The sequence below is a fragment of the Mus musculus genome, chromosome 6, assembly GCF_000001635.26.
Source record: "Mus musculus strain C57BL/6J chromosome 6, GRCm38.p6 C57BL/6J".
Lineage (NCBI taxonomy): Eukaryota > Metazoa > Chordata > Mammalia > Rodentia > Muridae > Mus > Mus musculus.
Genome location: NC_000072.6, coordinates 8,529,567 through 8,557,250, shown reverse-complemented (window position 1 = coordinate 8,557,250; position 27,684 = coordinate 8,529,567). Strand labels below are relative to the sequence as shown.

The 27,684-nt window shown below is 37.3% G+C and overlaps 1 protein-coding gene and 1 pseudogene across 3 annotated transcripts in view; one reads left to right on the top strand and one right to left on the bottom strand.

Annotated features, from left to right (window-relative positions):
* The window catches only part of Glcci1 (glucocorticoid induced transcript 1), an 87,950-nt gene that overhangs the window by 40,299 nt on the left and 19,967 nt on the right, over positions 1–27,684 (bottom strand). For all 3 annotated transcript variants that reach the window (NM_133236.3, NM_001286728.1, NM_001286729.1), the window contains exon 2: positions 19,283–19,434. In NM_133236.3, coding sequence (NP_573499.2) covers positions 19,283–19,434 — 152 coding nt within the window. The remainder of the gene's footprint in view (positions 1–19,282; positions 19,435–27,684) is intronic.
* Positions 6,869–7,042, top strand: Gm52941 (annotated as a pseudogene).

The window sequence follows — 27,684 nt, the reverse complement described above, 5'->3', positions numbered from 1 at the left end:
ATAATGTTTGTCAGAAATTATCAAAATTTCCTAAGTTCAGTGCTAGATAGGACAACCTGAAAATAATTCAGCCCTGAAATGATATCATCTTTAATAATCTATCACAGAATTTTCCTTTGTGAATGTGTCAGAATGTTGAGGTTTTGCATAACGTGACTTAGATTTCTTCTAAGTAGCACTCTTTTGCCACAAAACCCCAAAACAAAAGATCACAACATTTATAAACCGAAAGTACAGTCGCAGAGAAAATTCAGTCATAGAAATGAGTATGCTAGAGAAGCTAAATAAATGTTAAACCAATTTCTTCAATGTTGAATATGTCATAAATGTTTAAAAATTGTAAGCAGAAAACTAAGTGAAGAAAATACAAATAGTAGAGGTTCTCTCCTTTTTAGTGAGACCCAAAGTCAAACTGCCATTACTTTGTCTACAATCTGGACTGAATTTTAGAAAAGATGCTACTTATAGCTTTGCTTCTAGATATTAGTAAGAATGTTTAATAAAAGAGTCCCATGGCAAATAAATTTGGGGGAAATCATTTCTTCCATTTTTCTATTCCACATACGATATACTGTAGAGTCTAAAAGCTCAAATCCATGCACACCTTTGAAATCTGCTTTCCTTTCCCTGCTTTCACCACTACTGGGACTGACAGCAAACATACTTACTCCCTAACAGCATGAAGAACGTTATTCCACAGAGTTTGGAAACACAGTCCTCAACGATTTTATTACTGTATATAATAGAATGGCCTTTGGCCACTATACTTTAGGAATTTCCTCTTTCTATCCAAACTGCCTTCACTATCAAGAAAGAGAAAAGGAACCTTGTTGCATCTAAACAATGCAAGTCTAAAACTATGACTACTAATAAAAAGAAATGACTCAACTAAAATCTGCCATGTTGGCCACATTGATCACTCATGTATCTCACTACATTTTAGTATGTAATACTTTAAAAATCTCTTATCCCTGACAATGAGTAACTATTAGATACTGCCAAATATTTTTCACACCATTCCAATGAACTCCACTTAAGTCATAAAAACTAACCATGCTCAGATAATGGCAAACTTAAGTAACAGCCAAGGGAGAAGTTTTCAAAACAGAAACTCAGATGTCCACACTTTAGTCTGCAAATCTAAAGTACCATTTATTTGTAAAATTACAAAGAACACAAACAATACTAGACTACATTACAGTTCTGACCTTACAGTAGTTACAGAACTTCAGAGCCCTTTCAAGCTCCGAGATAATCTATCATCTGTAAGTCTTTCCTGCCAGACAAGACTTACTGTTCGTAAATGTAAATGTGTGTAATAAACTATTGGTACTACTAATAATGGCATTAATGTTATTGTATTTAACCTCAATGACAGTGAAATACTATTTTGTATTACAAAGGCAGTTGTAATAGGGCTGTGGAATAGATAGCTGAGTGTTGCTTTTATAGAGGACCTTGGTTCAGTTCTCAGCACCAAGATCGTGGCTGACAACCATGGAGGCTAACAACTTTTTTTAACTTTGGTTCCAGAGTATCCTACCCTCACTTCTGGCCTCTGCAGGTACTGCACACTTACAGTGCCTCTGTGTGTGTGTGTGTGTGTGTGTGTGTGTGTGTGTGTGTGTGTGTGTGTCTGTATATAAGCAAAAACACCTGTACACATAAAATCTTTTTTTAAAAGTAACTAGTACTTATTAGCATCTTATCTTCTAGATAACCACATTAAAGCTAAACATAGATTATTCTGTATAATCTTCAATGTAGCAGGTAAAAAAGTTATCCTGTAAATTCCAGAAGCACAAAAATCTTTTCAAATGGTTTTCATTGTCCCTATCATGTAAAAAACAATCCTTGACGCAGAATAAGCATTAGCATCTAGAGATGCATGGTCTTTTCTCATATTATTCCTTCATCTCCATCCAACTCTAAACTATAATATAAAGCACATCTGGAGTTGAACAGTCAAGTCCACACCAAAGTAGTTATGGTGCTGGTGTGGGTAGAAATTCTTGTTGATTGTTTAAGAGATATACTTAACCGTACTAAGAAAAAAAAAACACATGAGTTTCCTATGTATATTTACATTCAAATATATTATGCATTTTGATCATATTCACTTCTCAAAATTTCCAAGATCTACTTTCACTTTTATGCCACATACATATAAATGATTATATATACATCTGTCAAGACTCATATCCTTCTATGTGAGAAAACATACAACAATCCTCATTCTGAGTTTGACATTTCATTTAATAAATTTAAGTTCCATCCACTTTCCTTCACACAAATTTTGTTCTTCTTTATGGCTAAATACTATTCCATGTCTGTGAGTCCACATAAGCATATCACATTTTATCTATTCATCTGTTGAAGGACATCTAGGCTGATTCTAACCTGGCTATCGCAAACAATGCTGCAATAAACGAGGACATGCAGGTGTCTCTCTCAATGTTCTCTTAGATGATTCTTGAGTACATTCCTAGTAGTGGCATAATTATTATATGGTAGTTTTACTTTTCGTATTTTAAGGAATCTACATTTTGATTTCCATAGTGGCCATGCTCGTTCAAACTGCAACCATCCCCATCTTCATTGGCATGTCGTTTTCCTAGTGGTCATGATTCTAACTGGGGTTTTTAAAAAATCCAATGTTTTGATTTGATTTGATTTTCATGACGGCTAAGAATGAACACTTTTTAAATGTTTATCAGTTATTTGTACTCCATCTTTTGAAAACTGTCCATTTTCCCACTGACTGATGGATTGTTTTGTAATCCACTTCAACAAATGGTACTCAGAAATCTGGACAGCCACACACAGAAGAAAGTTAACACCCTAACTCTCACCCTGTCAAAAACCAATTAAAAATGGATTGAAGACCTTAATCTAAGACCTGAAACTCTGCATCCACTAGAAAACATATGGGAAATAGTTTAAACATAGGAATAGGCAAAGAAAACTTTTAATAGCACAGGAAATAACCCAAGGATTGATAAATTTAGGGGGAGGTAGTAAAGAGATGGTTTAGTCAAGAGCTTGTCACACAAGCATGATGACCTGAGTTCAACCTCTAGAACCCTTGGGAAAACTGGGAATGGTGACACTTTTGTAACCCGTGCTGGAGAGGAAGAGACCACTCCATGGAGTTCCTCAGTAAAGCAGCCTAGTCTAACTGGTAAATTCCAGTCCAATGAGAAATGCTGTCTCCACAACCAAGGCAGACAGTGCCTGAGGGGCAAGGCAACACTTGATGGTGACCTCTAACCTCTACACATACACCTGCACACACACTTCCATATTCCCACACCCACATGCATACCCATACACATACATGCACAAACAGATTTAACAAATGGGATTACATAAACTGAAGAAGCTTCCAGATAGCAAAGGGAATATCAGTGTGAAAAAAATGGCCCACAAAATGGGAGCACTATGTCTGCTAACTATTAATCTGATTAATATGTACAACATATAAAGCATTCAAAAAGTTAAATATCAAAAAAAAAAAGAACCAAGCAATTGCTGCATTTTCTTAAGAAAATTTCAACAGAACACCCTTGAAGCAAGGGTGCAGGAAATGCAAACTGTTCTATCAATTGTGATTTAGGGTAAAAAATAAATTTTGATATAAGTGGTAAAATGAAAGTTCTCTATTTTAAATTTTTATTAAGGTTTATATAATCACCTATTCCTTTCATTACCTAAACAAGCTATTTTCAGATAAGAGGAGAAGAGATTGGACATTTTAGTACTATTTCAAAGAATGGATGTATTTTAATTCAGAGCTGGGATGTCTACAGCCAACTCATAGATACGTATTCTCAAAGACAGACTTCTAATGAAGGCTATTGGTAGATCATAAACCTTCCAATACAAAAGCTTAATGAGATTAAAAAACCTTACATAATGTATCTCTTAATATGCTGATTTCCATAACTTTAACTGTAAATCATTTAAAATAACAATTAGAATAGTTTAAATTAGGAAATAAAAACATCACCTAGAGAAAGAACACACATATACAAAAATTCCATTCATGATTTTGTTTTCTTTTTGAGGTTTTTGTTTTGTTTTTGTTTGGGTTTTGTTTCTGTTCTTGTTTTATTTGAGACAGGGTTTCTCTGTCTATCCCTGGCTGTTCTGGAACCACTCTGGAGACCAGGCTGACAAACTCATAGATATCCGCCTGCCTCTGCCTTCTAAGAGCTGGGATTGAAGGCATGCACCACACCACCTCGGGCATCTTTCAAGATTTAACAACCCACTTTTCATCCTTAAAGGATACAAATTTTAATGGTGTTGTTTGTTCGAGATAGAATTTTTACCATATCACCAAGGCTACTCTCAAACTCCTAAGCTGAAGGGACCTTCCTGCAAGTATCTGGCTCATAGAACACATGTATTGAAATTTCTTTCACATATAAACAAACAACATGAGCCATGACAAATGAGTTTTTCCCCTACAGAACTACAATCTGAAAACATACTATGCTAATAAATTTCATAGACTAAAATCCTTTCATACTCAAATGACAATTCAAATGGTATTTACACCATGCTAGAACACAAAGGAAGGAAAGCTTGCGAGACCTTTTCACACAGCGAGTATAACTAACACTAACCTATGTATTACATCATCTAAAAAAAAATCAGGTCTTCAAAATAAACTTCTGAATATTTAATATCATAAATACTAATAAATAATTCATATGCTATTGTATATTTATTTTAGGTTTCTGTAAACAAAGTATTTTTCTGAAAATGTTCATTAGTACAACCAAACAATAATCTACTACTGAGATTCACTACAGCTAAGAAGTGACATAGGTGGAAATTTGTCTCTCAGGGAGAGGCATAGTATAGAATGCTATCTTAAACAACAATAAAAGTCATTTTTTGTACAAGTAATCTATCACATAAGCAATTCTTCTTGACTAAAATAAGAAACAAAATTAGTTAAATAAGAATAGAAGTACTGGAAGCATACACAGCAAGCATACTTAAATCATAGCACAATAATGCCTACTGAATACATTTAGAACCTTAGAGAGAAGAACAGTATTTGCTAACATAATCAGTTGTCTGAGTGGTTCAGAGTATTAACACGTGCAATTATAAGAGAAGACTTACAACAAAAAAAAATAGGTAAAAATAAGACAGAATTATTGTTTGCATGATCAAGTCTGAAAAGCCAAAGAAAATTATCTGAAAATGTATTAGAAACAAAAGCATTCAATTGAGATATAGTACAAATAAATTAGAAGGTAGTCAAAGACCTTAATTACAATAGCAGATCATAAAACAAATTAAGCAATATTTAGATGATCTTATAAAAAGGTTTTACATTTTTTCTAAAACACAGAAATAACTAAGTAAACAAATAACCTTTTATGTAAGATTCAATACTGTAAAGTTGATAGTTTCATAGCAACATTACAGCAGAGAGTAGTATTTAATAAACCATAAAGTCAAGACTGATGCCTAGGATCCATTAAGCAAAAAAATGAAATTAGTTATAGTATAACATACAACTATACCAGCATGTACCTGTTTAGTATATCTTTCTACAGACATAGACATTCTCAAAGCATGTGTATACTCCCCCTACCATGCACAAAACCTCTGTTAATAATGATTATTTAAAGAGGACTCAGGAGTTGGCAGCCATTACTCATGCTCATCTAAATTACAAGGACCATTCTGACCCTAAGAGGTCTTAATAAACAAAATCAATAAAGCCCAGAAACATTTATTCTAAAATAGTACTACTTTTTTTAATACAGAAGAATTAAACACTCTGGGACAAGCATGAAAGCTCTGTTAATGTATTCCTGTGAGAAATGAAAGTCTGTGGGTTTCATGAGATATTTTTAACAGCACGGTATTCTTTTCCTATGACAAAGTGGTAAGGATGGTGTCCAACGTAAAAAGTCTCTTTTAGGCTAGGTGACTCTTCTTTTCCAAGATATATGTAAAAAATGTTGAATCCATTATTTTGTTAGAATATGTATCTGAGACACTTTACATTTTTGTTTAAAAGAAAGGTATTGGTAGAGTCTCTTAAGACTTGATCATAGCCTATCCCCTGGAATGAGCTACCAAACAGTAACATATCAAGGCCCTAGCCCATACTTGGATGGCCTACTCACAGAAGGAAATTCGTCTCCACTGAATGAGGAGAAGGTCAAAGGCAAGCTCAGAGATGGACAGGGTAGTAAACTATTAAGACTTAAAACTTTGAATAAGATTAAGAAAAAAGTTAATATAAGTTACTAACAAAACTGTGCAGGGGGACTTCTACATATCTTTCATCTATTCCTTTTTGATATTGATTTTATGTCCACATTGAAAATTTTGCAAGATTTTAATTAAAATAAACAACACGATGCTCTGAGAGGCTCATAAAAATTGTTTGAAATGGTTGTACACTGCCTATTGGAATACCGGACTATGAGATCGGAACTATTCAACAGTATACACGAATAGCTTAGAGCTCTGAAGTACTTCCCTGCTCAGACGAAAGGGTAAGGTCAGTGAGAAGCATCTACTTCTCAACATCACTCAGTACCTAGAGGGATGGAGTAGCAACAGACCCTGGCTCTTTCCCTTGTCATAACAAGTATGTACCAGCTTTTTAAAGCTGCTCTCCAAAGTCAGCATCTGCCAACAGCTATAGTCATTAGTATGCCTGGGAAAGTACAGAAAACACCTTTGACGATTGCTATAGACTGTTTTCATTGTTTGTCCACTTTACTCATACACACACACACACACACACACACACAGAGAGAGATCTGAAATATGATCTGAGAATGAATATACTTTACAGTTTTGGGGAAAAGCTGTAAAACTGTTCCTAATCGCTTCTCGGCCTTTTGGCTAAGATCAAGTGTAAAACTGTTCCTAAAGCTTGAATATAGTAACCTTAATGCCCAAGTTAAGATAGATGTATTTGTTTTTATTTTATGTGTATGAGTATTTGTCTACATATATGTCTGTTCTCTTTGTTTGTGCCTGGTGCAGACAGATGTCAGAAAATGTTGTGATGTTAGATCCCCTGGAACTGGAGTTACAGACGGTTGTGAGTCACACCATAAAAGCTAGGAACTCAACCTGTACCCTCTGCAAGAACAAGTGTACTTAACTGTTGAGCCATCTTCCCAGCCTCAAGTTATATTTAAAAGATTATAGTTTTTCATTAAAAAATACTATCCATCCAAGACTAATATAAAAATAACAAAATTTTACAGATGTTTTTTAGTTCTTTCTAAGAGAAACAGATTAAGCTAATAAACTAGCAACAACCCTTTTCTCCAGTGGACTTATATTTTGATACACACAGTAAATATGTGACTAGGTCAATTACATATTAAGTTTACAGAAAAGGATATAAACGTATGAATCCTGTAGTAGTTAATTCAATGAGCTGGTTTTTGTTTTGCTCTTTTGTTTTAGAAAAGTTACCACTATGTAACCTAGGTTTGGTCTCAAATCTGCAGGTTTTCTTGTCCCAGCTTTCCGAGTACTAAGGTTATATATATGTCCTACCCACACTATGCACAGGGGATGACAACTTTCTTCTGAAAATTTAAGAAATGTTTCAAATAGAAAAGTTAAAAATTGGTGGTGTGGTTGTAGGTTCAGGGGTGGTATTTGTTTCTCATGGGTTCACTCTCAACCATAGCAAAACACACACACACACACACACACACACACACACACACACACACACACACACACGCTCGCACGCACACACAGGGGAGTGGAGGGGGAAGGAAAGAGAGGGAGAGGAAGGAGTGTCAGAGGAGCTCAATGGCTACTCATAAAGTTCACAGATTCATATGCAATATTTTTCTGTATTTCCTTTATCAAATATGTATCCAACAAATCTTTTTTGTAATTAATTTCAAGGTAGATAGTATTATATTTTAGAAATAACTCAGAGTTCAGTATGTTTCTATAGCCTCTATTTTTAAGGTTAATAATCAGATGGCAAAATACACATTAGAGCAAACTTTGAAAAATGTATTACTTCTACTACCTAAATTCAGATGCCTAATATTCAATTCATATGAATAGAATACTAGGACAATGCTGGTCCAAAGGGCATCAATCTCAATAAAAAGAACTTCACGAAATAAACAGTTTCAAAATGACCATGGTTAATAACATAATGCATATAGTCATGTGTTACATAATGACATTTCAAAAAATTTATAAGGATCCATACAACAGGGATCCCATAAAATTATTAATGGGATTGAAAACACACTTCTTGCCTTATCACAGTAATTTTAACATGGTCACATGTTAATAAATTTATATTTATGTATTTATAATACATTTTATATTTATGGTGAGGTTGTTGAAACAAATACGACCTTGTCCACAGCTGTAAAAAAGATACAGTATATAAAATTATGTTACATATGTAATAACTGATAATAGACAATTACTTTCTTATATACTTAAGATACTATGCTCTATCATCAGAGCTTACACTTCCACATTAAAAAAGAAAGAGAAAAACGTCTACTGTAAAACAGCATGTTGTTCTGTCAGCCTGAGCCTCAACTATCTCTTCACCAAGATATTATGGGCCAGCAAGTGGCTGATAACATCTAGGTTTGCAGTCACTCTAAACACGTACACAATGATGAAACTGCATAAAGATATGTCTTAAAATGTGTCTCTGTTGTTTGTTAAATGATATATGGATACATTTGAAAAACGCAGATACAAAATTGTAAGTGTTGTTATCCAAAAAAGTTTTGAGAATGGACAGTTACTTCATAGTATATACATATACCAACACATGTTGTACACAATAAATGTCTACAATTTTAGTTATAAAACACACTTTAAAAAAAAAACCCTAACATTTCATTTAATTTAGATGTTCTTGTCTACTGGTCCTTAATCTGAATATAATGTCAAAGACACATATGTCCACCATCTCCCTGGGTTTCTACAAAGCAGGCATTGATAGGAAAATAAGGTCTATTTCCAAGGTTCATTATCTTTTGACAGCCTTAGGCTACTTCCTTTTTTGAAGGTTTTTTTGTTTGTTTGTTTGTTTTTCAAGACAGGGTTTCTTTGTGTAGCCCTGGGTATCCTGGAACTCACTTTATAGACCAGGTTGGCCTCAAACTCAGAAATATGCCTGCTACTTCCTTTTAAAGGCCAACATGCATGTATTCTTTTAAATTAAGAATTTCTCTCTAGCCATAAGCTGTCAGGTAAATGAAACAGAAATACCAAGGAAAGAAGGTAATACTAATGCTCTTTATAAAGGAAAGACAAATATTTAATATCTGTAGCAAGATAAGAATATACTATCTATCCAACTGACGTTCACCAAATTAAGAAAAACTGCTCTCCATAAGAGTTCAAGAGTCAATCCATAAACATGGATATAGTCATAAAAGTAATTTTGTATGTTCATCTCCTGTATCTTCAATTAAACTTACAGATGCTTTGGAGGCCAGACCATTTAGTGGGCATGTGAGGCAGACACTAGATTAAATGCTTAGTGGCTATTTGAGAAGTGAAGAATTGGAGAAAAACCAGAAGCCTAAGAATCAGCACAATCTGGGCTCTAGTCTCTTCATACCTAACAAGCTATGTAACCTGTATACATCAGTTAATTCTTTTAAGCCTTTAATTCTTCAACTCAGAATTAAGTCTTTTTTTTTTTTTTCTTTTTTCTTTTTAGAGACAGGGTTTCTCTGTGTAGCCCTGACTGTCCTGGAACTCACTCTGTAGACCAGGCTGGCCTCAAACTCAGAAATCTGTCTGCCTCTGCCTCCCAAGTGCTAGGATTAAAGGTGTGTGCCACCATGCCCGGCTAAGTCTTATATTTTAAATATTAAAATGTCAATAAATGACCTCTATCCAGACCCAGGCATGGTTAAGCTCTCCTTCTATACTTCATAATTCAGAGGAAATTACTATGACCCTATTCTAGACATATGCAGAGTAAAAGGACCCTCAGAGACAAAGCACATGACTACTACAAGCTTAATCCATATGCCTACCTGTGAGTATATGTATAAGTCTATGTATAGGTGTCTATTTAGAACTAAACAATAGGAATCCCGACCTCCATAGTCTGAAAGGACCTAATTCCTGGTTCTCACTTCCTGAGAGAGTATGGATAGAATCTAATTGTAAGAATAGGGGTGGAAAAATATATACTAAATATCTATAAATGTATAAAAGTACTTCAAATTACAGAATATAGTATGGGATGAAAAGAGAATAGTTTAGACTTGGGATGGCCCATTTAGGAATTTTCTGCCATACTAGTCTAGGAATCCAAGAATCTGCAATTAAAACTCAACTCTCTGGTCCCTAAGAAAATTTGTCAAAGTGGGAAGATAAGCCATATTTTATGTAACTATGTCATTTATACACATGTGCTTCATGGACCCTGCAAAATAGTAAAAGTGGCTTTTTCTACATCTAGTACTAAAACTCAGTGTATGTATAGCATTTGCCACACTCATGCATCATACTTAATCGTGTAACAAAGCATTAGGTTTCAATATAGCCACTGCGCAGATAAAGGCACGTAGGTAACTTAGCCAGAAGTGTCTGCTTTACCTCTATACTACTCTCCGGTCCCAAGTATGCAGGCATCCTAGCCCACCACAGCACTGACTCCATCCTCGCTAAGACAGGGTGCCCTTAGTCCCTAGATACTTACTCTCTGTGACTTCTCTTTAGCATCTGTCAAAAATCTTTCTTAGAAATGTTTCCTCTTTTGGCTTCTCTGACTATACTAATCCAGTTCTTCTGCTTTTTGTTCCTAGGCTCCTATTTCTCACAGTTGTTTTGAAAAATAAGGTACTGTTTTTTTATATTGTCAGCACAAAACATGTTTAATGAACATCAGGTTTTCTTGTCTTGGTGGAGATGTAAGAGCAGCAACTACGCTCAGCACCATGGCAGCTACTATACCAGGGAAGCCCAACAGACTCTGAGTAAGAAATCTCGTTTGCCAAACCATGGGCAAGTCATTTTGATTCTGAGTTTCCACTTCCCATGTGAGTTACAGTGCAATGTTCTTGTGAAAATTAAACAAAATACAGGTAATAAAACAATTTATGGTATATAGTTAATAAATGTTTGCTCCTCTAGTTGCTTCCAAGTGACTGAATCTGGTTCTTTCGTCCTCACACTATGCTCTGATTCATCTGGTCTGTCCTCTTTTATCCTTTATACCTATACTCTCTCACAACCAGAATCCAACCCTGCCAGAAAACGGCTCTCAGTCATCTCCAGCTGCGCCTTCCTCTAAGTGCCTGAGCCCCCATCTGCGCTGTGTGCAAATCACTTCTGCTGAGAATCCCACTGCTTGCCATATCGAATGTATGCTTTTCCTTGAGGAAAAGCAAAGGTGCATCATGAAGAAATTATAGAGCTGATAGCATGGACGATGGTAAAAGCAACCCGCTTCAGTTTCCAAGCTTGCCTAACATCATGACAACAAACTGATAAGGAGGGTTTTCATAGACCACATCCAAAATTCTCTATCCTTCACTTCCCTCACTTTTCAAACAAGAAACTCTAATTCTTTTTTTAAACTATAAAGCCCAAAATGTTCTTATTCTGAATGTCCTTACCTTTACATATTCCCAAATCAAATTTCTACTTAGTATCTTCTACCCCTACCTGTCTAACATGTTCTTTATGTCCAATAAAAAATCACATATTTTTAATAAAGTTCACGACTTCTCAAGAAATATTTGGTGAAAATAAAATCAAACCTCAGATCATAATAAATGAAGATGTTTACTTTTTCTGATATGAGAAGAAATATTCTTAAAATCAAAAGGCTAAGGAATCTTCTAAAATAGGAAAAGAAAATGGTAAATTTCCTATTTTACTAGTGTTAGCCTTGCTTTGGAACAGAAAAAAAAAAAAAAAAACTTCAACATAATTCATGTTGCTAATACTCTGTAGGCTACTTTACAAGACCTGTGCAAACTTTTCTTAAAAAATTTTCAAAAATGCTTCCTAACCATTATCTCCATTTTTAAAAAACAATCTACAGTCACCAAATGCAGACACTATTGTGGATGCCAAGAAGTGCGTGCCAACAGGAGCCTTATAGAGCTGTCTCCTGAGAGGCTCTGCCACAGCCTGACAAGTACAGAGGCGATGATCGCAGCCAACCATTGGACTGAGCACAGGGCCCCCAATGGAGGAGTTGGAGAAAGGACTGAAGGAGCTGAAAGAGTTTACAACCCCATAGGAAGAACAACATCAGCCAACCAGACCCCCAGAGCTCCCAGGGACTAAACCACCAACCAAGGAGTAAACATGGAGAGACCCATGGCTCCAACCACATATGTAGCAGAGGATGGCTTTTTCGGGCAGCAATGGGAGAAGAGGCTCTGTGAAGGCTCGATGCCCCAGTGTAGAGGAATGTGAAGGTGAGGAAACTGGAGTGTGGGGTTCAGTGGGGGCACACCCTCACAGAAGCAGGAGGAGGGGGGATGGGATAGGGAGTTTCTGGGGGGTAAATCAGGAGAGAGGATAACATTTGAAATGTAAACAAATAAAACATCCAATAAAATATAAATAAATAAACAAACAAATAAATAAGTAGGAAAATAGTAAATTTCCTATTTCACTGGTGTTAGCTTTGCCTTTGTAACAGGAAAAAAAAACCTTCAACAGAATTCTTGTTGCTAATACTCTATTAGCTCTTTTTCAAGACCTATGCAAACTTTTCTTTAAAGAATTTTCAGCTCAGCCTCAGCAGCAGCGGTCGCCATCTTGGTTCCAGGACTCAGCAGAACTTAGGAAATTAGTCTGAACTGGTGAGAGGGTGCGCCAGAGAACCGGACAGCTTCTGGGACAGGCAGAAGCACAGAGCCGCTGAGGCAGCACCCTTGGCGGGCCGCAGACAGCCGGCCACCGTCCGGACCAGAGGACAGGTGACCGCCTGGCTTGGGAGGCGGCCTCAGCCTCAGCAGCAGCGGTCGCCATCTTGATTCCGGGACTCCCTGGAACTTAGGAATTTAGTCTGCACAGGTGAGAGTCTGCACCACAGAAGCTGACAGCTTCTGGGAACTGCCAAAGCAACACAGCTTCTGAGAAAGGCCCTGTTTTGGGCCTTCTTCTTCGGCCAGGAGGAGGTCCAAAAACAAGATATCTGCACACCTTCCCTGTAAGAAAGCTTGCCAGCAGAGAGTGCTCTGAACACTGAAACTCAGAGGAGAGAATCTGTCTCCCAGGTCTGCTGATAGACGGTAACAGAATCACCAGAAGAACAATCTCTAAACAGAGTCAACTATAACTACTAACTCCAGAGATTACCAGATGACGAAAGGTAAACGTAGGAATCTTATTAACAGGAACCAAGACCACTCACCATCATCAGAACCCAGCACTCCCACTTCGTCCAGTCCAGGACACCCCAACACACCTGAAAACCTAAACCTAGATTTAAAAGCATATCTCATGATGATGGTAGAGGACATCAAGAAGGACTTTAATAAATCACTTAAAGAAATACAGGAGAACACTGCTAAAGAGTTACAAGTCCTTAGAGAAAAACAGGAAAACACAATCAAACAGGTAGAAGTCCTTACAGAAAAAGAGGAAAAAACATACAAACAGGTGATGTAAATGAACAAAACCATACTAGACCTAAAAAGGGAAGTAGACACAATAAAGAAAACTCAAAGTGAGGCAACACTGGAGATAGAAACCCTAGGAAAGAAATCTGGAACCATAGATTTGAGCATCAGCAACAGAATACAAGAGATGGAAGAGAGAATCTCAGGTGCAGAAGATTCCATAGAGAACATCGGCACAACAATCAAAGAAAATGGAAAATGCAAAAAGATCCTAACTCAAAATATCCAGGAAATCCAGGACACAATGAGAAGACCAAACCTACGGATAATAGGAGTGGATGAGAATGAAGATTTTCAACTCAAAGGACCAGCAAACATCTTCAACAAAATTATTGAAGAAAACTTCCCAAATCTAAAGAAAGAGATGCCTATGAACATACAAGAAGCCTACAGAACTCCAAATAGACTGGACCAGAAAAGAAATTCCTCCCGACACATAATAATCAGAACAACAAATGCACTAAATAAAGATAGAATACTAAAAGCAGTAAGGGAAAAAGGTCAAGTAACATATAAAGGCAAGCCTATCAGAATTACACCAGATTTTTCACCAGAGACTATGAAAGCCAGAAGAACCTGGACAGATGTTATACAGACACTAAGAGAACACAAATTCCAGCCCAGGCTACTATACCCAGCCAAACTCTCAATTACCATAGATGGAGAAACCAAAGTATTCCATGACAAAACCAAATTCACACATTATCTCTCTACGAATCCAGCCCTTCAAAGGATAATAACAGAAAAAAAACAATACAAGAACGGGAACAACGCCCTAGAAAAAACAGGAAGGTAATCCCTCAACAAACCTAAAAGAAGACAGCCACAAGAACAGAATGCCAACTTTAACAACAAAAATAACAGGAAGCAACAATTACTTTTCCTTAATATCTCTTAACATCAATGGTCTCAACTCCCCAATAAAAAGACATAGACTAACAAACTGGCTACACAAACAAGACCCAACATTTTGCTGCTTACAGGAAACACATCTCAGAGAAAAAGATAGACACTACCTCAGAATGAAAGGCTGGAAAACAATTTTCCAAGCAAATGGTATGAAGAAACAAGCTGGAGTAGCCATCCTAATATCTGATAAGATTGACTTCGAACCCAAAGTCATCAAAAAAGACAAGGAGGGGCACTTCGTTCTCATCAAAGATAAAATCCTCCAAGAGGAACTCTCAATTCTGAATATCTATGCTCCAAATACAAGGGCAGCCACATTCATTAAAGAAACTTTAGTAAAGCTCAAAGCACACATTGCACCTCACACAATAATAGTGGGAGACTTCAACGCACCACTTTCACCAATGGACAGATCATGGAAACAGAAACTAAACAGGGACACACTGAAACTAACAGAAGTGATGAAACAAATGGATCTGACAGATATCTACAGAACATTTTATCCTAAAACAAAAGGATATACCTTCTTCTCGGCACCTCATGGTACCTTCTCCAAAATTGACCACATAATAGGTCACAAAACAGGCCTCAACAGATTCAAAAATATTGAAATTGTCCCATGTATCCTATCAGAGCACCATGCACTAAGGCTGATCTTCAATAACAAAAAAAATAATAGAAAGCCAACACTCACGTGGAAACTGAACAACACTCTTCTCAATAATACCTTGGTCAAGGAAGGAATAAAAAAAGAAATTAAAGACTTTTTAGAGTTTAATGAAAATGAAGCCACAACGTACCCAAACCTTTGGGACACAATGAAAGCATTTCTAAGAGGGAAACTCATAGCTCTGAGTGCCTCCAAGAAGAAACGGGAGAGAGCACATACTAGCAGCTTGACAACACATCTAAAAGCTCTAGAAAAAAAGGAAGCAAATTCACCCAAGAGGAAACTCAGGGGTGAAATCAACCAAGTGGAAACAAGAAGAACTATTCAAAGAACTAACCAAACGAGGAGTTGGTTCTTTGAGAAAATCAACAAGATAGATAAACCATTAGCTAGACTCACTAGAGGGCACAGGGACAAAATCCTAATTAACAAAATCAGAACAGAAAAGGGAGACATAACGACAGATCCTGAAGAAATCCAAAACACCATCAGATCCTTCTACAAAAGGCTATACTCAACAAAACTGGAAAACCTGGACGAAATGGACAAATTTCTGGACAGATACCAGGTACCAAAGTTGAATCAGGATCAAGTTGACCTTCTAAACAGTCCCATATCCCCTAAAGAAATAGAAGCAGTTATAAATAGTCTCCCAGCCAAAAAAAGCCCAGGACCAGACGGGTTTAGTGCAGAGTTCTATCAGACCTTCAAAGAAGATCTAATTCCAGTTCTGCACAAACTTTTTCACAAGATAGAAGTAGAAGGTACTCTACCCAACTCATTTTATGAAGCCACTATTACTCTGATACCTAAACCACAGAAAGATCCAACAAAGATAGAGAACTTCAGACCAATTTCTCTTATGAATATCGATGCAAAATTCCTCAATAAAATTCTCGCTAACTGAATCCAAGAACACATTAAAGCAATCATCCATCCTGACCAAGTAGGTTTTATTCCAGGGATGCAGGGATGGTTTAATATACGAAAATCCATCAATGTAATCCATTATATAAACAAACTCAAAGACAAAAACCACATGATCATCTCGTTAGATGCAGAAAAAGCATTTGACAAGATCCAACACCCATTCATGATAAAAGTTCTGGAAAGATCGGGAATTCAAGGCCCATACCTAAACATGATAAAAACAATCTACAGCAAACCAGTAGCCAACATCAAAGTAAATGGAGAGAAGCTGGAAGCAATCCCACTAAAATCAGGGACTAGACAAGGCTGCCCACTTTCTCCCTACCTTTTCAACATAGTACTTGAAGTATTAGCCAGAGCAATTCGACAACAAAAGGAGATCAAGGGGATACAAATTGGAAAAGAGGAAGTCAAAATATCACTTTTTGCAGATGATATGATAGTATATATAAGTGACCCCAAAAATTCCACCAGAGAACTCCTAAACCTGATAAACAGCTTCGGTGAAGTAGCTGGATATAAAATAAACTCAAACACGTCAATGGCCTTTCTCTATACAAAGAATAAACAGGCTGAGAAAGAAATTAGGGAAACAACACCCTTCTCAATAGTCACAAATAATATAAAATATCTCGGCGTGACTCTAACTAAGGAAGTGAAAGATCTGTATGATAAAAACTTCAAGTCTCTGAAGAAAGAAATTAAAGAAGATCTCAGAAGATGGAAGGATCTCCCATGCTCATGGATTGGCAGGATCAACATTGTAAAAATGGCTATCTTGCCAAAAGCAATCTACAGATTCAATGCAATCCCCATCAAAATTCCAACTCAATTCTTCAACGAATTAGAAGGAGCAATTTGCAAATTCATCTGGAATAACAAAAAACCTAGGATAGCAAAAACTCTTCTCAAGGATAAAAGAACCTCTGGTAGAATCACCATGCCTGACCTAAAGCTTTAATACAGAGCAATTGTGATCAAAACTGCATGGTACTGGTATAGAGACAGACAAGTAGACCAATGGAATAGAATTGAAGACCCAGAAATGAACCCACACACCTATGGTCACTTGATCTTCGACAAGGGAGCTAAAAGCATCCAGTGGAAGAAAGACAGCATTTTCAACAATTGGTGCTGGCACAACTGGTTGTTATCATGTAGAAGAATGCAAATCGATCCATACTTATCTCCTTGTACTAAGGTCAAATCTAAGTGGATCAAGGAACTTCACTTAAAACCAGAGACACTGAAACTTATAGAGGAGAAAGTGGGGAAAAGCCTTGAAGATATGGGCACAGGGGAAAAATTCCTGAACAGAACAGCAATGGCTTGTGCTGTAAGATCGAGAATTGACAAATGGGACCTAATGAAACTCCAAAGTTTCTGCAAGGCAAAAGACAGCGTCAATAAGACAAAAAGACCACCAACAGATTGGGAAAGGATCTTTACCTATCCTAAATCAGATAGGGTACTAATATCCAACATATATAAAGAACTCAAGAAGGTGGACTTCAGAAAATCAAATAACCCCATTAAAAAATGGGGCTCAGAACTGAACAAAGAATTCTCACCTGAGGAATACCGAATGGCAGAGAAGCACCTGAAAAAAATGTTCAACATCCTTAATCATCAGAGAAATGCAAATCAAAACAACCCTGAGATTCCACCTCACACCAGTCAGAATGGCTAAGATCAAAAATTCAGGTGACAGCAGATGCTGGCGTGGATGTGGAGAAAGAGGAACACTCCTCCATTGTTGGTGGGATTGCAGGCTTGTACAACCACTCTGGAAATCAGTCTGGCGGTTCCTCAGAAAATTGGACATAGTACTACCGGAGGATCCAGTAATACCTCTCCTGGGCATATATCCAGAAGATGTTCCAACCGGTAAGAAGGACACATGCTCCACTATGTTCATAGCAGCCTTATTTATAATAGCCAGAAGCTGGAAAGAACCCAGATGCCCCTCAACAGAGGAATGGATACAGAAAAGGTGGTACATCTACACAGTGGAGTACTACTCAGCTATTAAAAAGAATGAATTTATGAAATTCCTAGCCAAATGGATGGACCTGAGTGAGGTAACACATTCACAAAGGAACTCACACAATATGTACTCACTGATAAGTGGATATTAGCCCCAAACCTAGGATATCCAAGATATAAAACCTAGGATATCCAAGATATAAGATACAATTTCCTAAACACATGAAACTCAAGAAAAAGGAAGACTGAAGTGTGGACACTATGCCCCTCCTTAGAAGTGGGAACAAAACACCCTTGGAAGGAGTTACAGAGACAAAGTTTGGAGCTGAGATGAAAGGATGGACCATGTAGAGACTGCCATATCCAGGGATCCACCCCATAATCAGCTTCCAAACGATGACACCATTGCATACACTAGCAAGATTTTATCGAAAGGACCCAGATGTAGCTGTCTCTTGTGAGACTATGCCGGGGCCTAGCAAACACAGAAGTGGATGCTCACAGTCAGCTAATGGATGGATCACAGGGCTCCCAATGGAGGAGCTAGAGAAAGTAGCCAAGGAGCTAAAGGGATCTGCAACCCTATAGGTGAAACAACATTATGAACTAACCAGTACCCCGGAGCTCTTGACTCTACCTGCATATGTAACAAAAGATGGCCTAGTCGGCCATCACTGGAAAGAGAGGCCCATTGGACACGCAAAATTTATATGCCCCAGTACAGGGGAACGCCAGGGCCAAAAAGGGGGAGTGGGTGGGAAGGGGGTTGGGGTGGGTGGGTATGGGGGACTTTTGGTATAGCATTGGAAATGTAAATGAGCTAAATACCTAATAAAAAAATTAAAAAAAAAAGAATTTTCAAAAATGCTTCCTAATTATCAGCTCCGTTTTATTAAAAAACAATTCTTAAAATGACAGCATGTCTCCAAAATCATAATGCAGCCTGAACTTACACTTATTAAATATTAAATAACTAAAAACCTCAATAGCCAAGTAACAAATTATTATTATGCTCCGCATGTAAAACAAGGGATGCTGCTTTGGTTGGGTTTATTTCATATTCAGGATAATTTAATTACATTCTAATTTCAAAATCAAAGAACTGGATTTGATTTTCTCATCTTACCTGAGTGGCTTTATCTCTCATGCATGAAGGGTAGTGAACATGAGGGTCCCGTGGCCACTGTCCTGTGAGGTAAGGTCCTGTTATCGTATCCAGAGAAGAGGTTCGCCTTATTGTACTAGAGGTTCGAATATGTTGAGATTTTGGCCTGTCCACTAAAAAAAAAGTGAAAAAAAATTAAATTAAATGTTAGAGCATATTTTTAAATTCAGAAACTTCAGAGCTTGTAAATGTCACTTTACCACTTTTTCCTGTAACATAGACACCCCAAGTACTTCTTATATAAGCTGATGAAAGTTATGAACCCTTTTCCAAGGAAATGCATTCATACATATAACAAACACATCTTGAGGATTTTCACATACCCTTGAAAGCCCAACTATTTTAGGCATCTGTAATGCAATCCACATATCATCTCTATTACAGCTTTAATTAAGATTCATTTCATCATGCCTCACAAACTGCCAGTTTTGTTTGTAAATGCCATCTCTGCATTTATTTCAATTAAATCTTACAGTGCCTCCTCATTACCACTGCTAAAATTAATTCCATGGTTATCATCTATTTTATAAAGTAAATAATTTCCACAACTTGGACTCTCATTTATCTCAGTATTTGTTATCCTGCTACTCTTCCACATGCCTATTCTAGAGTCCATGAATAATTTGTATTTTTTCAATAGTAGAAGGTGCTGTCTCGTCTCTGAGCCTTCTGTATCATCAGCCTAAAATTCTGTCCTTCCAAGTTTATCTGAAAAACTATTGCTGATCTCCAAGGCCAGTTGAGACCATCATACCAATGCTGTGAAACCTTGCTCAACATCCTTTTCTCTTTTTCTTGTTAAGAAATTCTCAATCACTTCTGCTTTCATGGTATACTAAGCTTGTCTTTCTCTCCCACAAAAAACACAATTTCAGATACTACAGACTGAAAGGAAGCTGAAGTTAGTAGTTAATGAATTTACTCATGACCATACAAATAACATTCACAAAGAACTTAACATTTTAATTCAACGTCTGTATTTGCAGATGAAGACCTCAAAGCAGTAGAGAGAATTCATTGTGTAATGAAGTAGAACAAAATGTATTCCCCAGTCAGGTTCCATAAGTAGCTGTTGAAAATCCACATCATCACATGTCTAACTACCAGTGTATATAACTATAATAAAGTCTAGAGGATTGGGAACCAATACAGCTCCCAAGACTCAGAGCTTTTTCAGTCCCATTTAGTCAGGCAATGTATACTGCCCATAATACTAAATACGATGAAAAATATTTTGATTTGCCACTGTCACTTAGCTATCTTCTTGAACCAGAAAGCACTACTGGTTTATTAAAACAGAGAGAAATAATATTATATACTTTGATGTTATATTATCTAGCCACTATCTTAAAAATGTAACTTTTGTTTTACCTAAGAATTATTGGAGAAAAATCTGAAAATTACCAATTCCTTCTTTATTTTTATAACTTAAATGAAAGTTTATCATGCACTAAAGGCAGAAAATCTAATGTTGTCTATTTCCATCTAGAATCATTTGCAATTTTCTTTGTGAAAAAAAAAAGAAAAGAAAACCATGATTAATTGTCCAGAGTGGTGAAGAAGTTACATTTTGGTTTTAGAAGACAAGGCAACTTGTCAATTTAAATAAAAATCCATAATGCAGAGTTAGCCACTGTCTTAGGGTTTCTTTTTGTTTGTTTGTTTGTTTTTGTTTTTCGAGACAGGGTTTCTCTATAGCCCTGGCTGTCCTGGAACTCACTTTGTAGACCAGGCTGGCCTCGAACTCAGAAATCCACCTGCCTCTGCCTCCGGAGTGCTGAGATTAAAGGCGTGGGCCACCACACCCGGCTTGTCTTAGGGTTTCTATTCCTGCACAAACATCATGACCAAGAAGCAGGTTGGGGAGGAAAGGGTTTATTCGGCTTACATTTCCATACTGCTGTTCATCACCAAGGAAGTCAGGACTGGAACTCAAACAAGTCAGGAAGCAGGAACTGATGCAGAGGCCATGGAGGGATGTTCTTTACTGGCTTGCTTCCCCTGGCTTGCTCAGCCTGCTCTCTTATAGAACCCAAGACTACCAGCCCCGAGATGGTCCCACCTACAAGGGGCCTTTCCCCCTTGATCACTAATTGAGAAAATGCCTTACAGCTGGATCTCATGGAGGCATTTCCCCAACTGAGGCTCCTTTCTCTGTGATAACTCCAGCTGTGTCAAGTTGACACACAAAACCAGCCAGTACAGCCACTTTATCTTTTACCTAGAAATGTACTCTAATATGTCTAAACTATTAAGTTCTAAAAACTTTCTTTGTGAAAAAATTCATTTATATTTTTATATTTTAGTTCTTTACAATTTAATACATGTACAATTCCTAGCATTATCATTATGCCTTATATGCACTGTTTCATTTACTGCTTTTTACTTTTAAATAATGTCAAGCTGAACATTATGATCCCCTCGGCTTTCTATATAATTTATCTTGTATGTTTATTCTTTAATTTTTCAGGATTTACCAACCAAATTTAATATGCATACTTTGTACGTATTATCTAATTGACTTTATTGTAAAAAGTGAGCTTATCCCACTAATTTCACTAGTTACAACAGCATGCAGCATATGTCTTCCTACCTTATAATTCTTCCTACTTGCTTTTGTTTTACTATTTTTTCCTGTTTCCCTTTTTACTGCCTCTTTCCAATAGTTTTCCCACTTTATAAAAGCAATATTTACTAATTTTATGAACTGTGAAAAACAAAATTAATTTTTTCCCTTTGATTTGTTATGAGTTTCTCAAGGTTTTAAAAAGTTACTTTATACTTCTTCCATCAAAAAGAATGAAAACAATTATTCCTTTTATGACAAAGCTAATACTTATAGCAGTTGCCTGCTAATAAAAAAAGGACACAGAAAATCAAAAGCTATAATTAGTAAAAACTACATACCTCTACTTAATCTATTCTAAACTATTTGAAAGTTATATGTAGTCTGTATGCTTTTAAAACTCTCTTTAAGCTGAGGGTGGAGATCATTTGATCAGTACATGACCCTGGTTTCAGTACCTCTCATCACACACACACACAAAACAAACAAAAACCTCTTAATCTTAAGGTAAATAAATACAGACTTAAGAAATATTGTATATATGTTTATGTATGAATGTGTTCAGATATGTATATACATGTGTGTGTTATGCATGTAAAGGTCACAGGTTCATTTAAAGTGTCTCTCTCAACTGACAATGACAGTATTCTTCCATGAAATGATTAGCCAAAATAACTCCATTTACCAAACACAGTTAACCTTAGATTTATCAGAGGATTTATCATAAACAGTAAAACTATTTCAACAAACAAAGCTGTGCATATTATCTAAAATTGTCAATGAGTTTGGGTTTTGACTCACCCAAAAACTAAGCCTAAAATCTTTGCCCTTAAATTTTATTGATTTGTATATCTTTATCACCAATTCCAGTTTTGCATTTTAGCACAATAAACCCAACTGCTAACGTAATTCACAGGGTGTCTAACTAGTTCCCAGCATTTGTGTATGTGGTCTTTTTCCAGGGGCAATTACTGAAGACTAGTCATTTTGAAAATCTGATATCTTAAGATACTAATCTCCAGTGGAAAGTTAACAAAGTGAAATTGCTACCAAAACCAACCAACCAACCGACTAACCAAACAAACAAACAAAAAATTAAAAATGTTAGAAACTTCGAGAAGTTTAGCTATAGGGTAATGCAAGTCACCAGACCCTGCAAACTATACCAAGATATTTCTGACCATTATGCACAATGTAAAGCATACAATAAAAGCACCCCCATTCTTTATTGGACTTTAACACACTTCAGTCTGGTTACCCTATATTCAGCTCACTCTGTATGTGCAAATAACAATTGTCAATTCTCTATGTTTAGACTGCATCAAGTCAAGATGAGGCAAAGCATCTCATTTACAATGACACAAGCAAGCATACACTTAAATCATTTATATTTAAATCTTTAAATAGAGCTACCATTCCCTGAAGTATAGTATAAACATCTCCATATAACAGATGTCACAACAGCACTAACAGGAATCAACTAATTTATCCTTATTTCAAGAAGCTCATTATTGCAACTGTAAAGTATCCTAACTGGAAAAGTATTCAGTAACATGTTTAATGCAATTTAGCACTAACATTATTTCTTCTAATTATTTTGTGTGCAGAAATCATATCAGCATTTTATTACAGATAATGAACTAATAATGCCAGCCAATAGTCACCATCTGTCATCCCAGCAACATAATCTTACAGGGAAATGGAAGCAGAGGAAGGAATATCTTCAGAAACTCTCAGGTCAGCTAGCAAATCATATGCAACAAAGGAGTGACCTTTCTCAAACAAAATGGAAAAGCAAAGTCATGACTGAGTTGTCCTCAGACCTTCACAGCATGCCTTGGTATACAGACATACCCAAACACAAAATATGTCTTTATTTATCAACAAGCACAATTTGCCTGTTAATCTTAACATTCAGATGTTGAGGCAGCAGGATCCTAAAGTCAACACTATCCTGGGATGCATAGCAAAACCCAGTCTAGAAAAGTTTGGTAGAAGAAATCTAAATTTTTCAAATAAATTTTTTGTGGTACCAGATCACTCAAATTCTGCATAAGTTCAAAAGCCAATGGCTAGAAAACTGGGACTGAATCTTTATGATCTAGGTGCTCAAACACACATACACACACACTTACTCCACTTAAGGGCACCAAAAGTTTGACTGTGGTACATTTACACAATGGAGTACTAGTCAGCTATTAAAAAGAATGAATTTATGAAATTCCTAGGCAAATGGATGGACCTGGAGGGCATCATCCTGAGTGAGGTAACCCAATCACAAAAGAACTCACACAATATGTACTCACTGATAAGTGGATATTAGCCCAGAAACTTAGAATACCCAAGATATAAGATACAATCTGCTAAACGCATGAAACTCAAGAAGGACGAAGACCAAAGTGTGGACACTTTGCCCCTTCTTAGAATTGGGAAAAAAACACCCATGGAAGGAGTTAGAGAGACAAAGTTTGGAGCTGTGACGAAAGGATGGACCATCTAGAGACTGCCATATCCAGGGATCCATCCCATAATCAGCTTCCAAACGCTGACTCCATTGCATACACTAGCAAGATTTGGCTGAAAGGACCCAGATATAGCTGTCTCTTGTGAGACTATGCCGGGGCCTAGCAAACACAGAAGTGGATGCTCAGTCAGCTATTGGATGGATCACAGGGCCCCCAATGGAGGAGCTAGAGAAAGTAACCAAGGAGCTAAAGGGATTTGCAACCCTACAGGTGGAACAACAATATGAACTACCCAGTACTCCCCAGAGCTGGTGTCTCTAGCTGCATATGAATCAGAAGATGGCCTAGTCGGCCATCAGTGGAAAGAGAGGCCCACTGGTTGTGCAAACTTTATCTGCCTCAGTACAGGGGAACACCAGGGCCAAGAAGTGGGAGTGGGTGGGGGAGCGTGTGGGGAACTTTTGGGGTAGCATTGGAAATGTAAATGAAATAAATACCTAAAAAAAAAAAAGTATCCTTCTACAGAAAGAGCAATCAGTTCTCTGAAATTTGCAAAGACAAGCTAAGCTTCTAGAGCTAACTAATTGCAATAACCAGTCAGATCTTCAAAAAGTCACTTTCCAAATTAAGCACTGGCTATACAGCAAAATTTCAATTTTAAATAAAGGCTCACACGAATGCTTATGAAGACTAAAAAAATAAAAGCTGAATGAAGATTTGGTTAACATTAGAACGTTTTAAAAGCATATAGAAACACATTATTTATTCATATCAAGTTTAATTAGTTTATACTACACAAGGGATAATGGTCCTCCCAGAAGCTTTATTGTACCAAATTCAAACCCTAGTGCCAGGCAGCGGAACATCATGTTGTTGGTCACAGTTAAACTAGAGACAGCCCAACAAAATAAATAACATGTATGTATGTATGTATGTATGTATGTATGTGTGTGTGTATGTATGTATGTGTGATGTATGTATGTTACAGACAGATGATAGACAGACACACAGACACAGGCTGTTGCTCCTTCTCTTGGCTGAGCAGCAGAATTTGATGCTAAGAACTACTGTTGAAGACCCCACATATTTTGTTCACAGCACACGGAGAAATCAAGTAGGTACTGACCAAGAGGCTTCTTTGCTGCCAGCTTTCACAGCACCAGAGGGAGCTAATAGAGGTTGCTGAGAGGAAGTTAGCAACAGCTTTACCCAACTGACAACTTTGTGAACCACAATGACCAGTGTGACAAGATATCCCCATGGGTGCAACAGTAGCATGAAATGTTACAATGGTAAACAACTGCTTTCTCATTGGATTTAACACCCACTCCACAAAGGAAAAGCATTTCTTGCACTGCTAACCCAGCTGAAAACCCATGGTGAATATGCTCTTGGGCCCCAGGGAGTGAGTCTATTATTACTATTTTTGTTAAAAGAATACAATCTCACACTGTCCTGTAAGTTCATAACTATCTATGTACAGATTAATGCAGCTATCAATCCTCATTTTAAGTTTCTTTGCACAGTGGGTGGTGGCTAATGCAGGAACTGATAAATGTGCGTAGAACAAGTGTGCATGTGCTCTATCATAAATAGAACATCTTTATCACCCACCCCACCCCCCCAGGCTTCATGGCCAAGGCAGATTTTAAGAGCCAGAGGTTAGGGAGAAGCAGAGTGAAACAGTGTCTACTAGACAGAACAAGATAATTGCACTCGGGAACTCACATTAACTGTGGCTGCCTGCACAAGAGTAAACAAGTCAGTGTAGAAGACGGAGGTTCCCCCTATTCCTGAGGACCTACTGACAGGTGATGGCTTCTTTGGCAAGGAAAAATACAGCTTCTTTAAAGAAATGATCCCTACTGGGTCAACCATACTCTAGTGGCTGATCCTATAGCCATTGAGAATAGTAACAGCACAAATTGGACTCAGTAGGTTATTTAAAACAAAAAAAAAAGGGAAGTGAGGGTGGATCTGGGAGGAGTTATGGGAATGGAGTGGGAGGAAGAGAAAAAGGTGGGTAAAGATTTAAGCATTTAAGGCAAAAGACACCGTCAATAAGACAAAAAGACCACCAACAGATTGGGAAAGGATCTTTACCTATCCTAAATCAGATAGGGGACTAATATCCAACATATATAAAGAACTCAAGAAGGTGGACTCCAGAAAATCAAATAACCCCATTAAAAAATGGGGCTCAGAACTGAACAAAGAATTCTCACCTGAGGAATACCGAATGGCAGAGAAGCACCTGAAAAAATGTTCAACATCCTTAATCATCAGGGAAATGCAAATCAAAACAACCCTGAGATTCCACCTCACACCAGTCAGAATGGCTAAGATCAAAAACTCAGGTGACAGCAGATGCTGGCGAGGATGTGGAGAAAGAGGAACACTCCTCCATTGTTGGTGGGATTGCAGGCTTATACAACCACTCTAGAAATCAGTCTGGCAGTTCCTCAGAAAATTGGACATAGTACTACCAGAGGATCCAGCAATACCTCTCCTGGGCATAAATCCAGAAGATGTTCCAACCAGTAAGAAGGACACATGCTCCACTATGTTCATAGCAGCCTTATTTATAATAGCCAGAAGCTGGAAAGAACCCAGATGCCCCTCAACAGAGGAATGGATACAGAAAATGTGGTACATTTACACAATGGAGTACTACTCAGCTATTAAAAACAATGAATTTATGAAATTCCTAGGCAAATGGATGGACCTGGAGGGCATCATCCTGAGTGAGGTAACACATTCACAAAGGAACTCACACAATATGTACTCACTGATAAGTGGATATTAGCCCAAAACCTAGGATACCCAAGATATAAGATACAACTTGCTAAATACATGAAACTTAAGAAGAATGAAGACTGGTGTGGACACTATGCCCCTCCTTAGAATTGGGAACAAAACACCCATGGAAGGAGTTACAGAGACAAAGTTTGGAGCTGAGATGAAAGGATGGACCATGTAGAGACTGCCATATCCAGTCTCCACCCCATAGTCAGCTTCCAAACGCTGACACCATTGCATACACTAGCAGGATTTTATCGAAAGGACCCAGATGTAGCTGTCTCTTGTGAGACTATGCCGGGGCCTAGCAAACACAGAAGTGGATGCCCACAGTCAGCTATTGGATGGATCACAGGGCTCCCAATGGAGGAGCTAGAGAAAGTACCCAAGGAGCTAAAGGGATCTGCAACCCTATAGGTGGAACAACATTATGAACTAACCAGTACCCCGGAGCTCTTGACTCTAGCTGCATATGTATCAAAAGATGGCCTAGTCGGCCATCACTGGAAAGAGAGGCCCATTGGACAGACAAA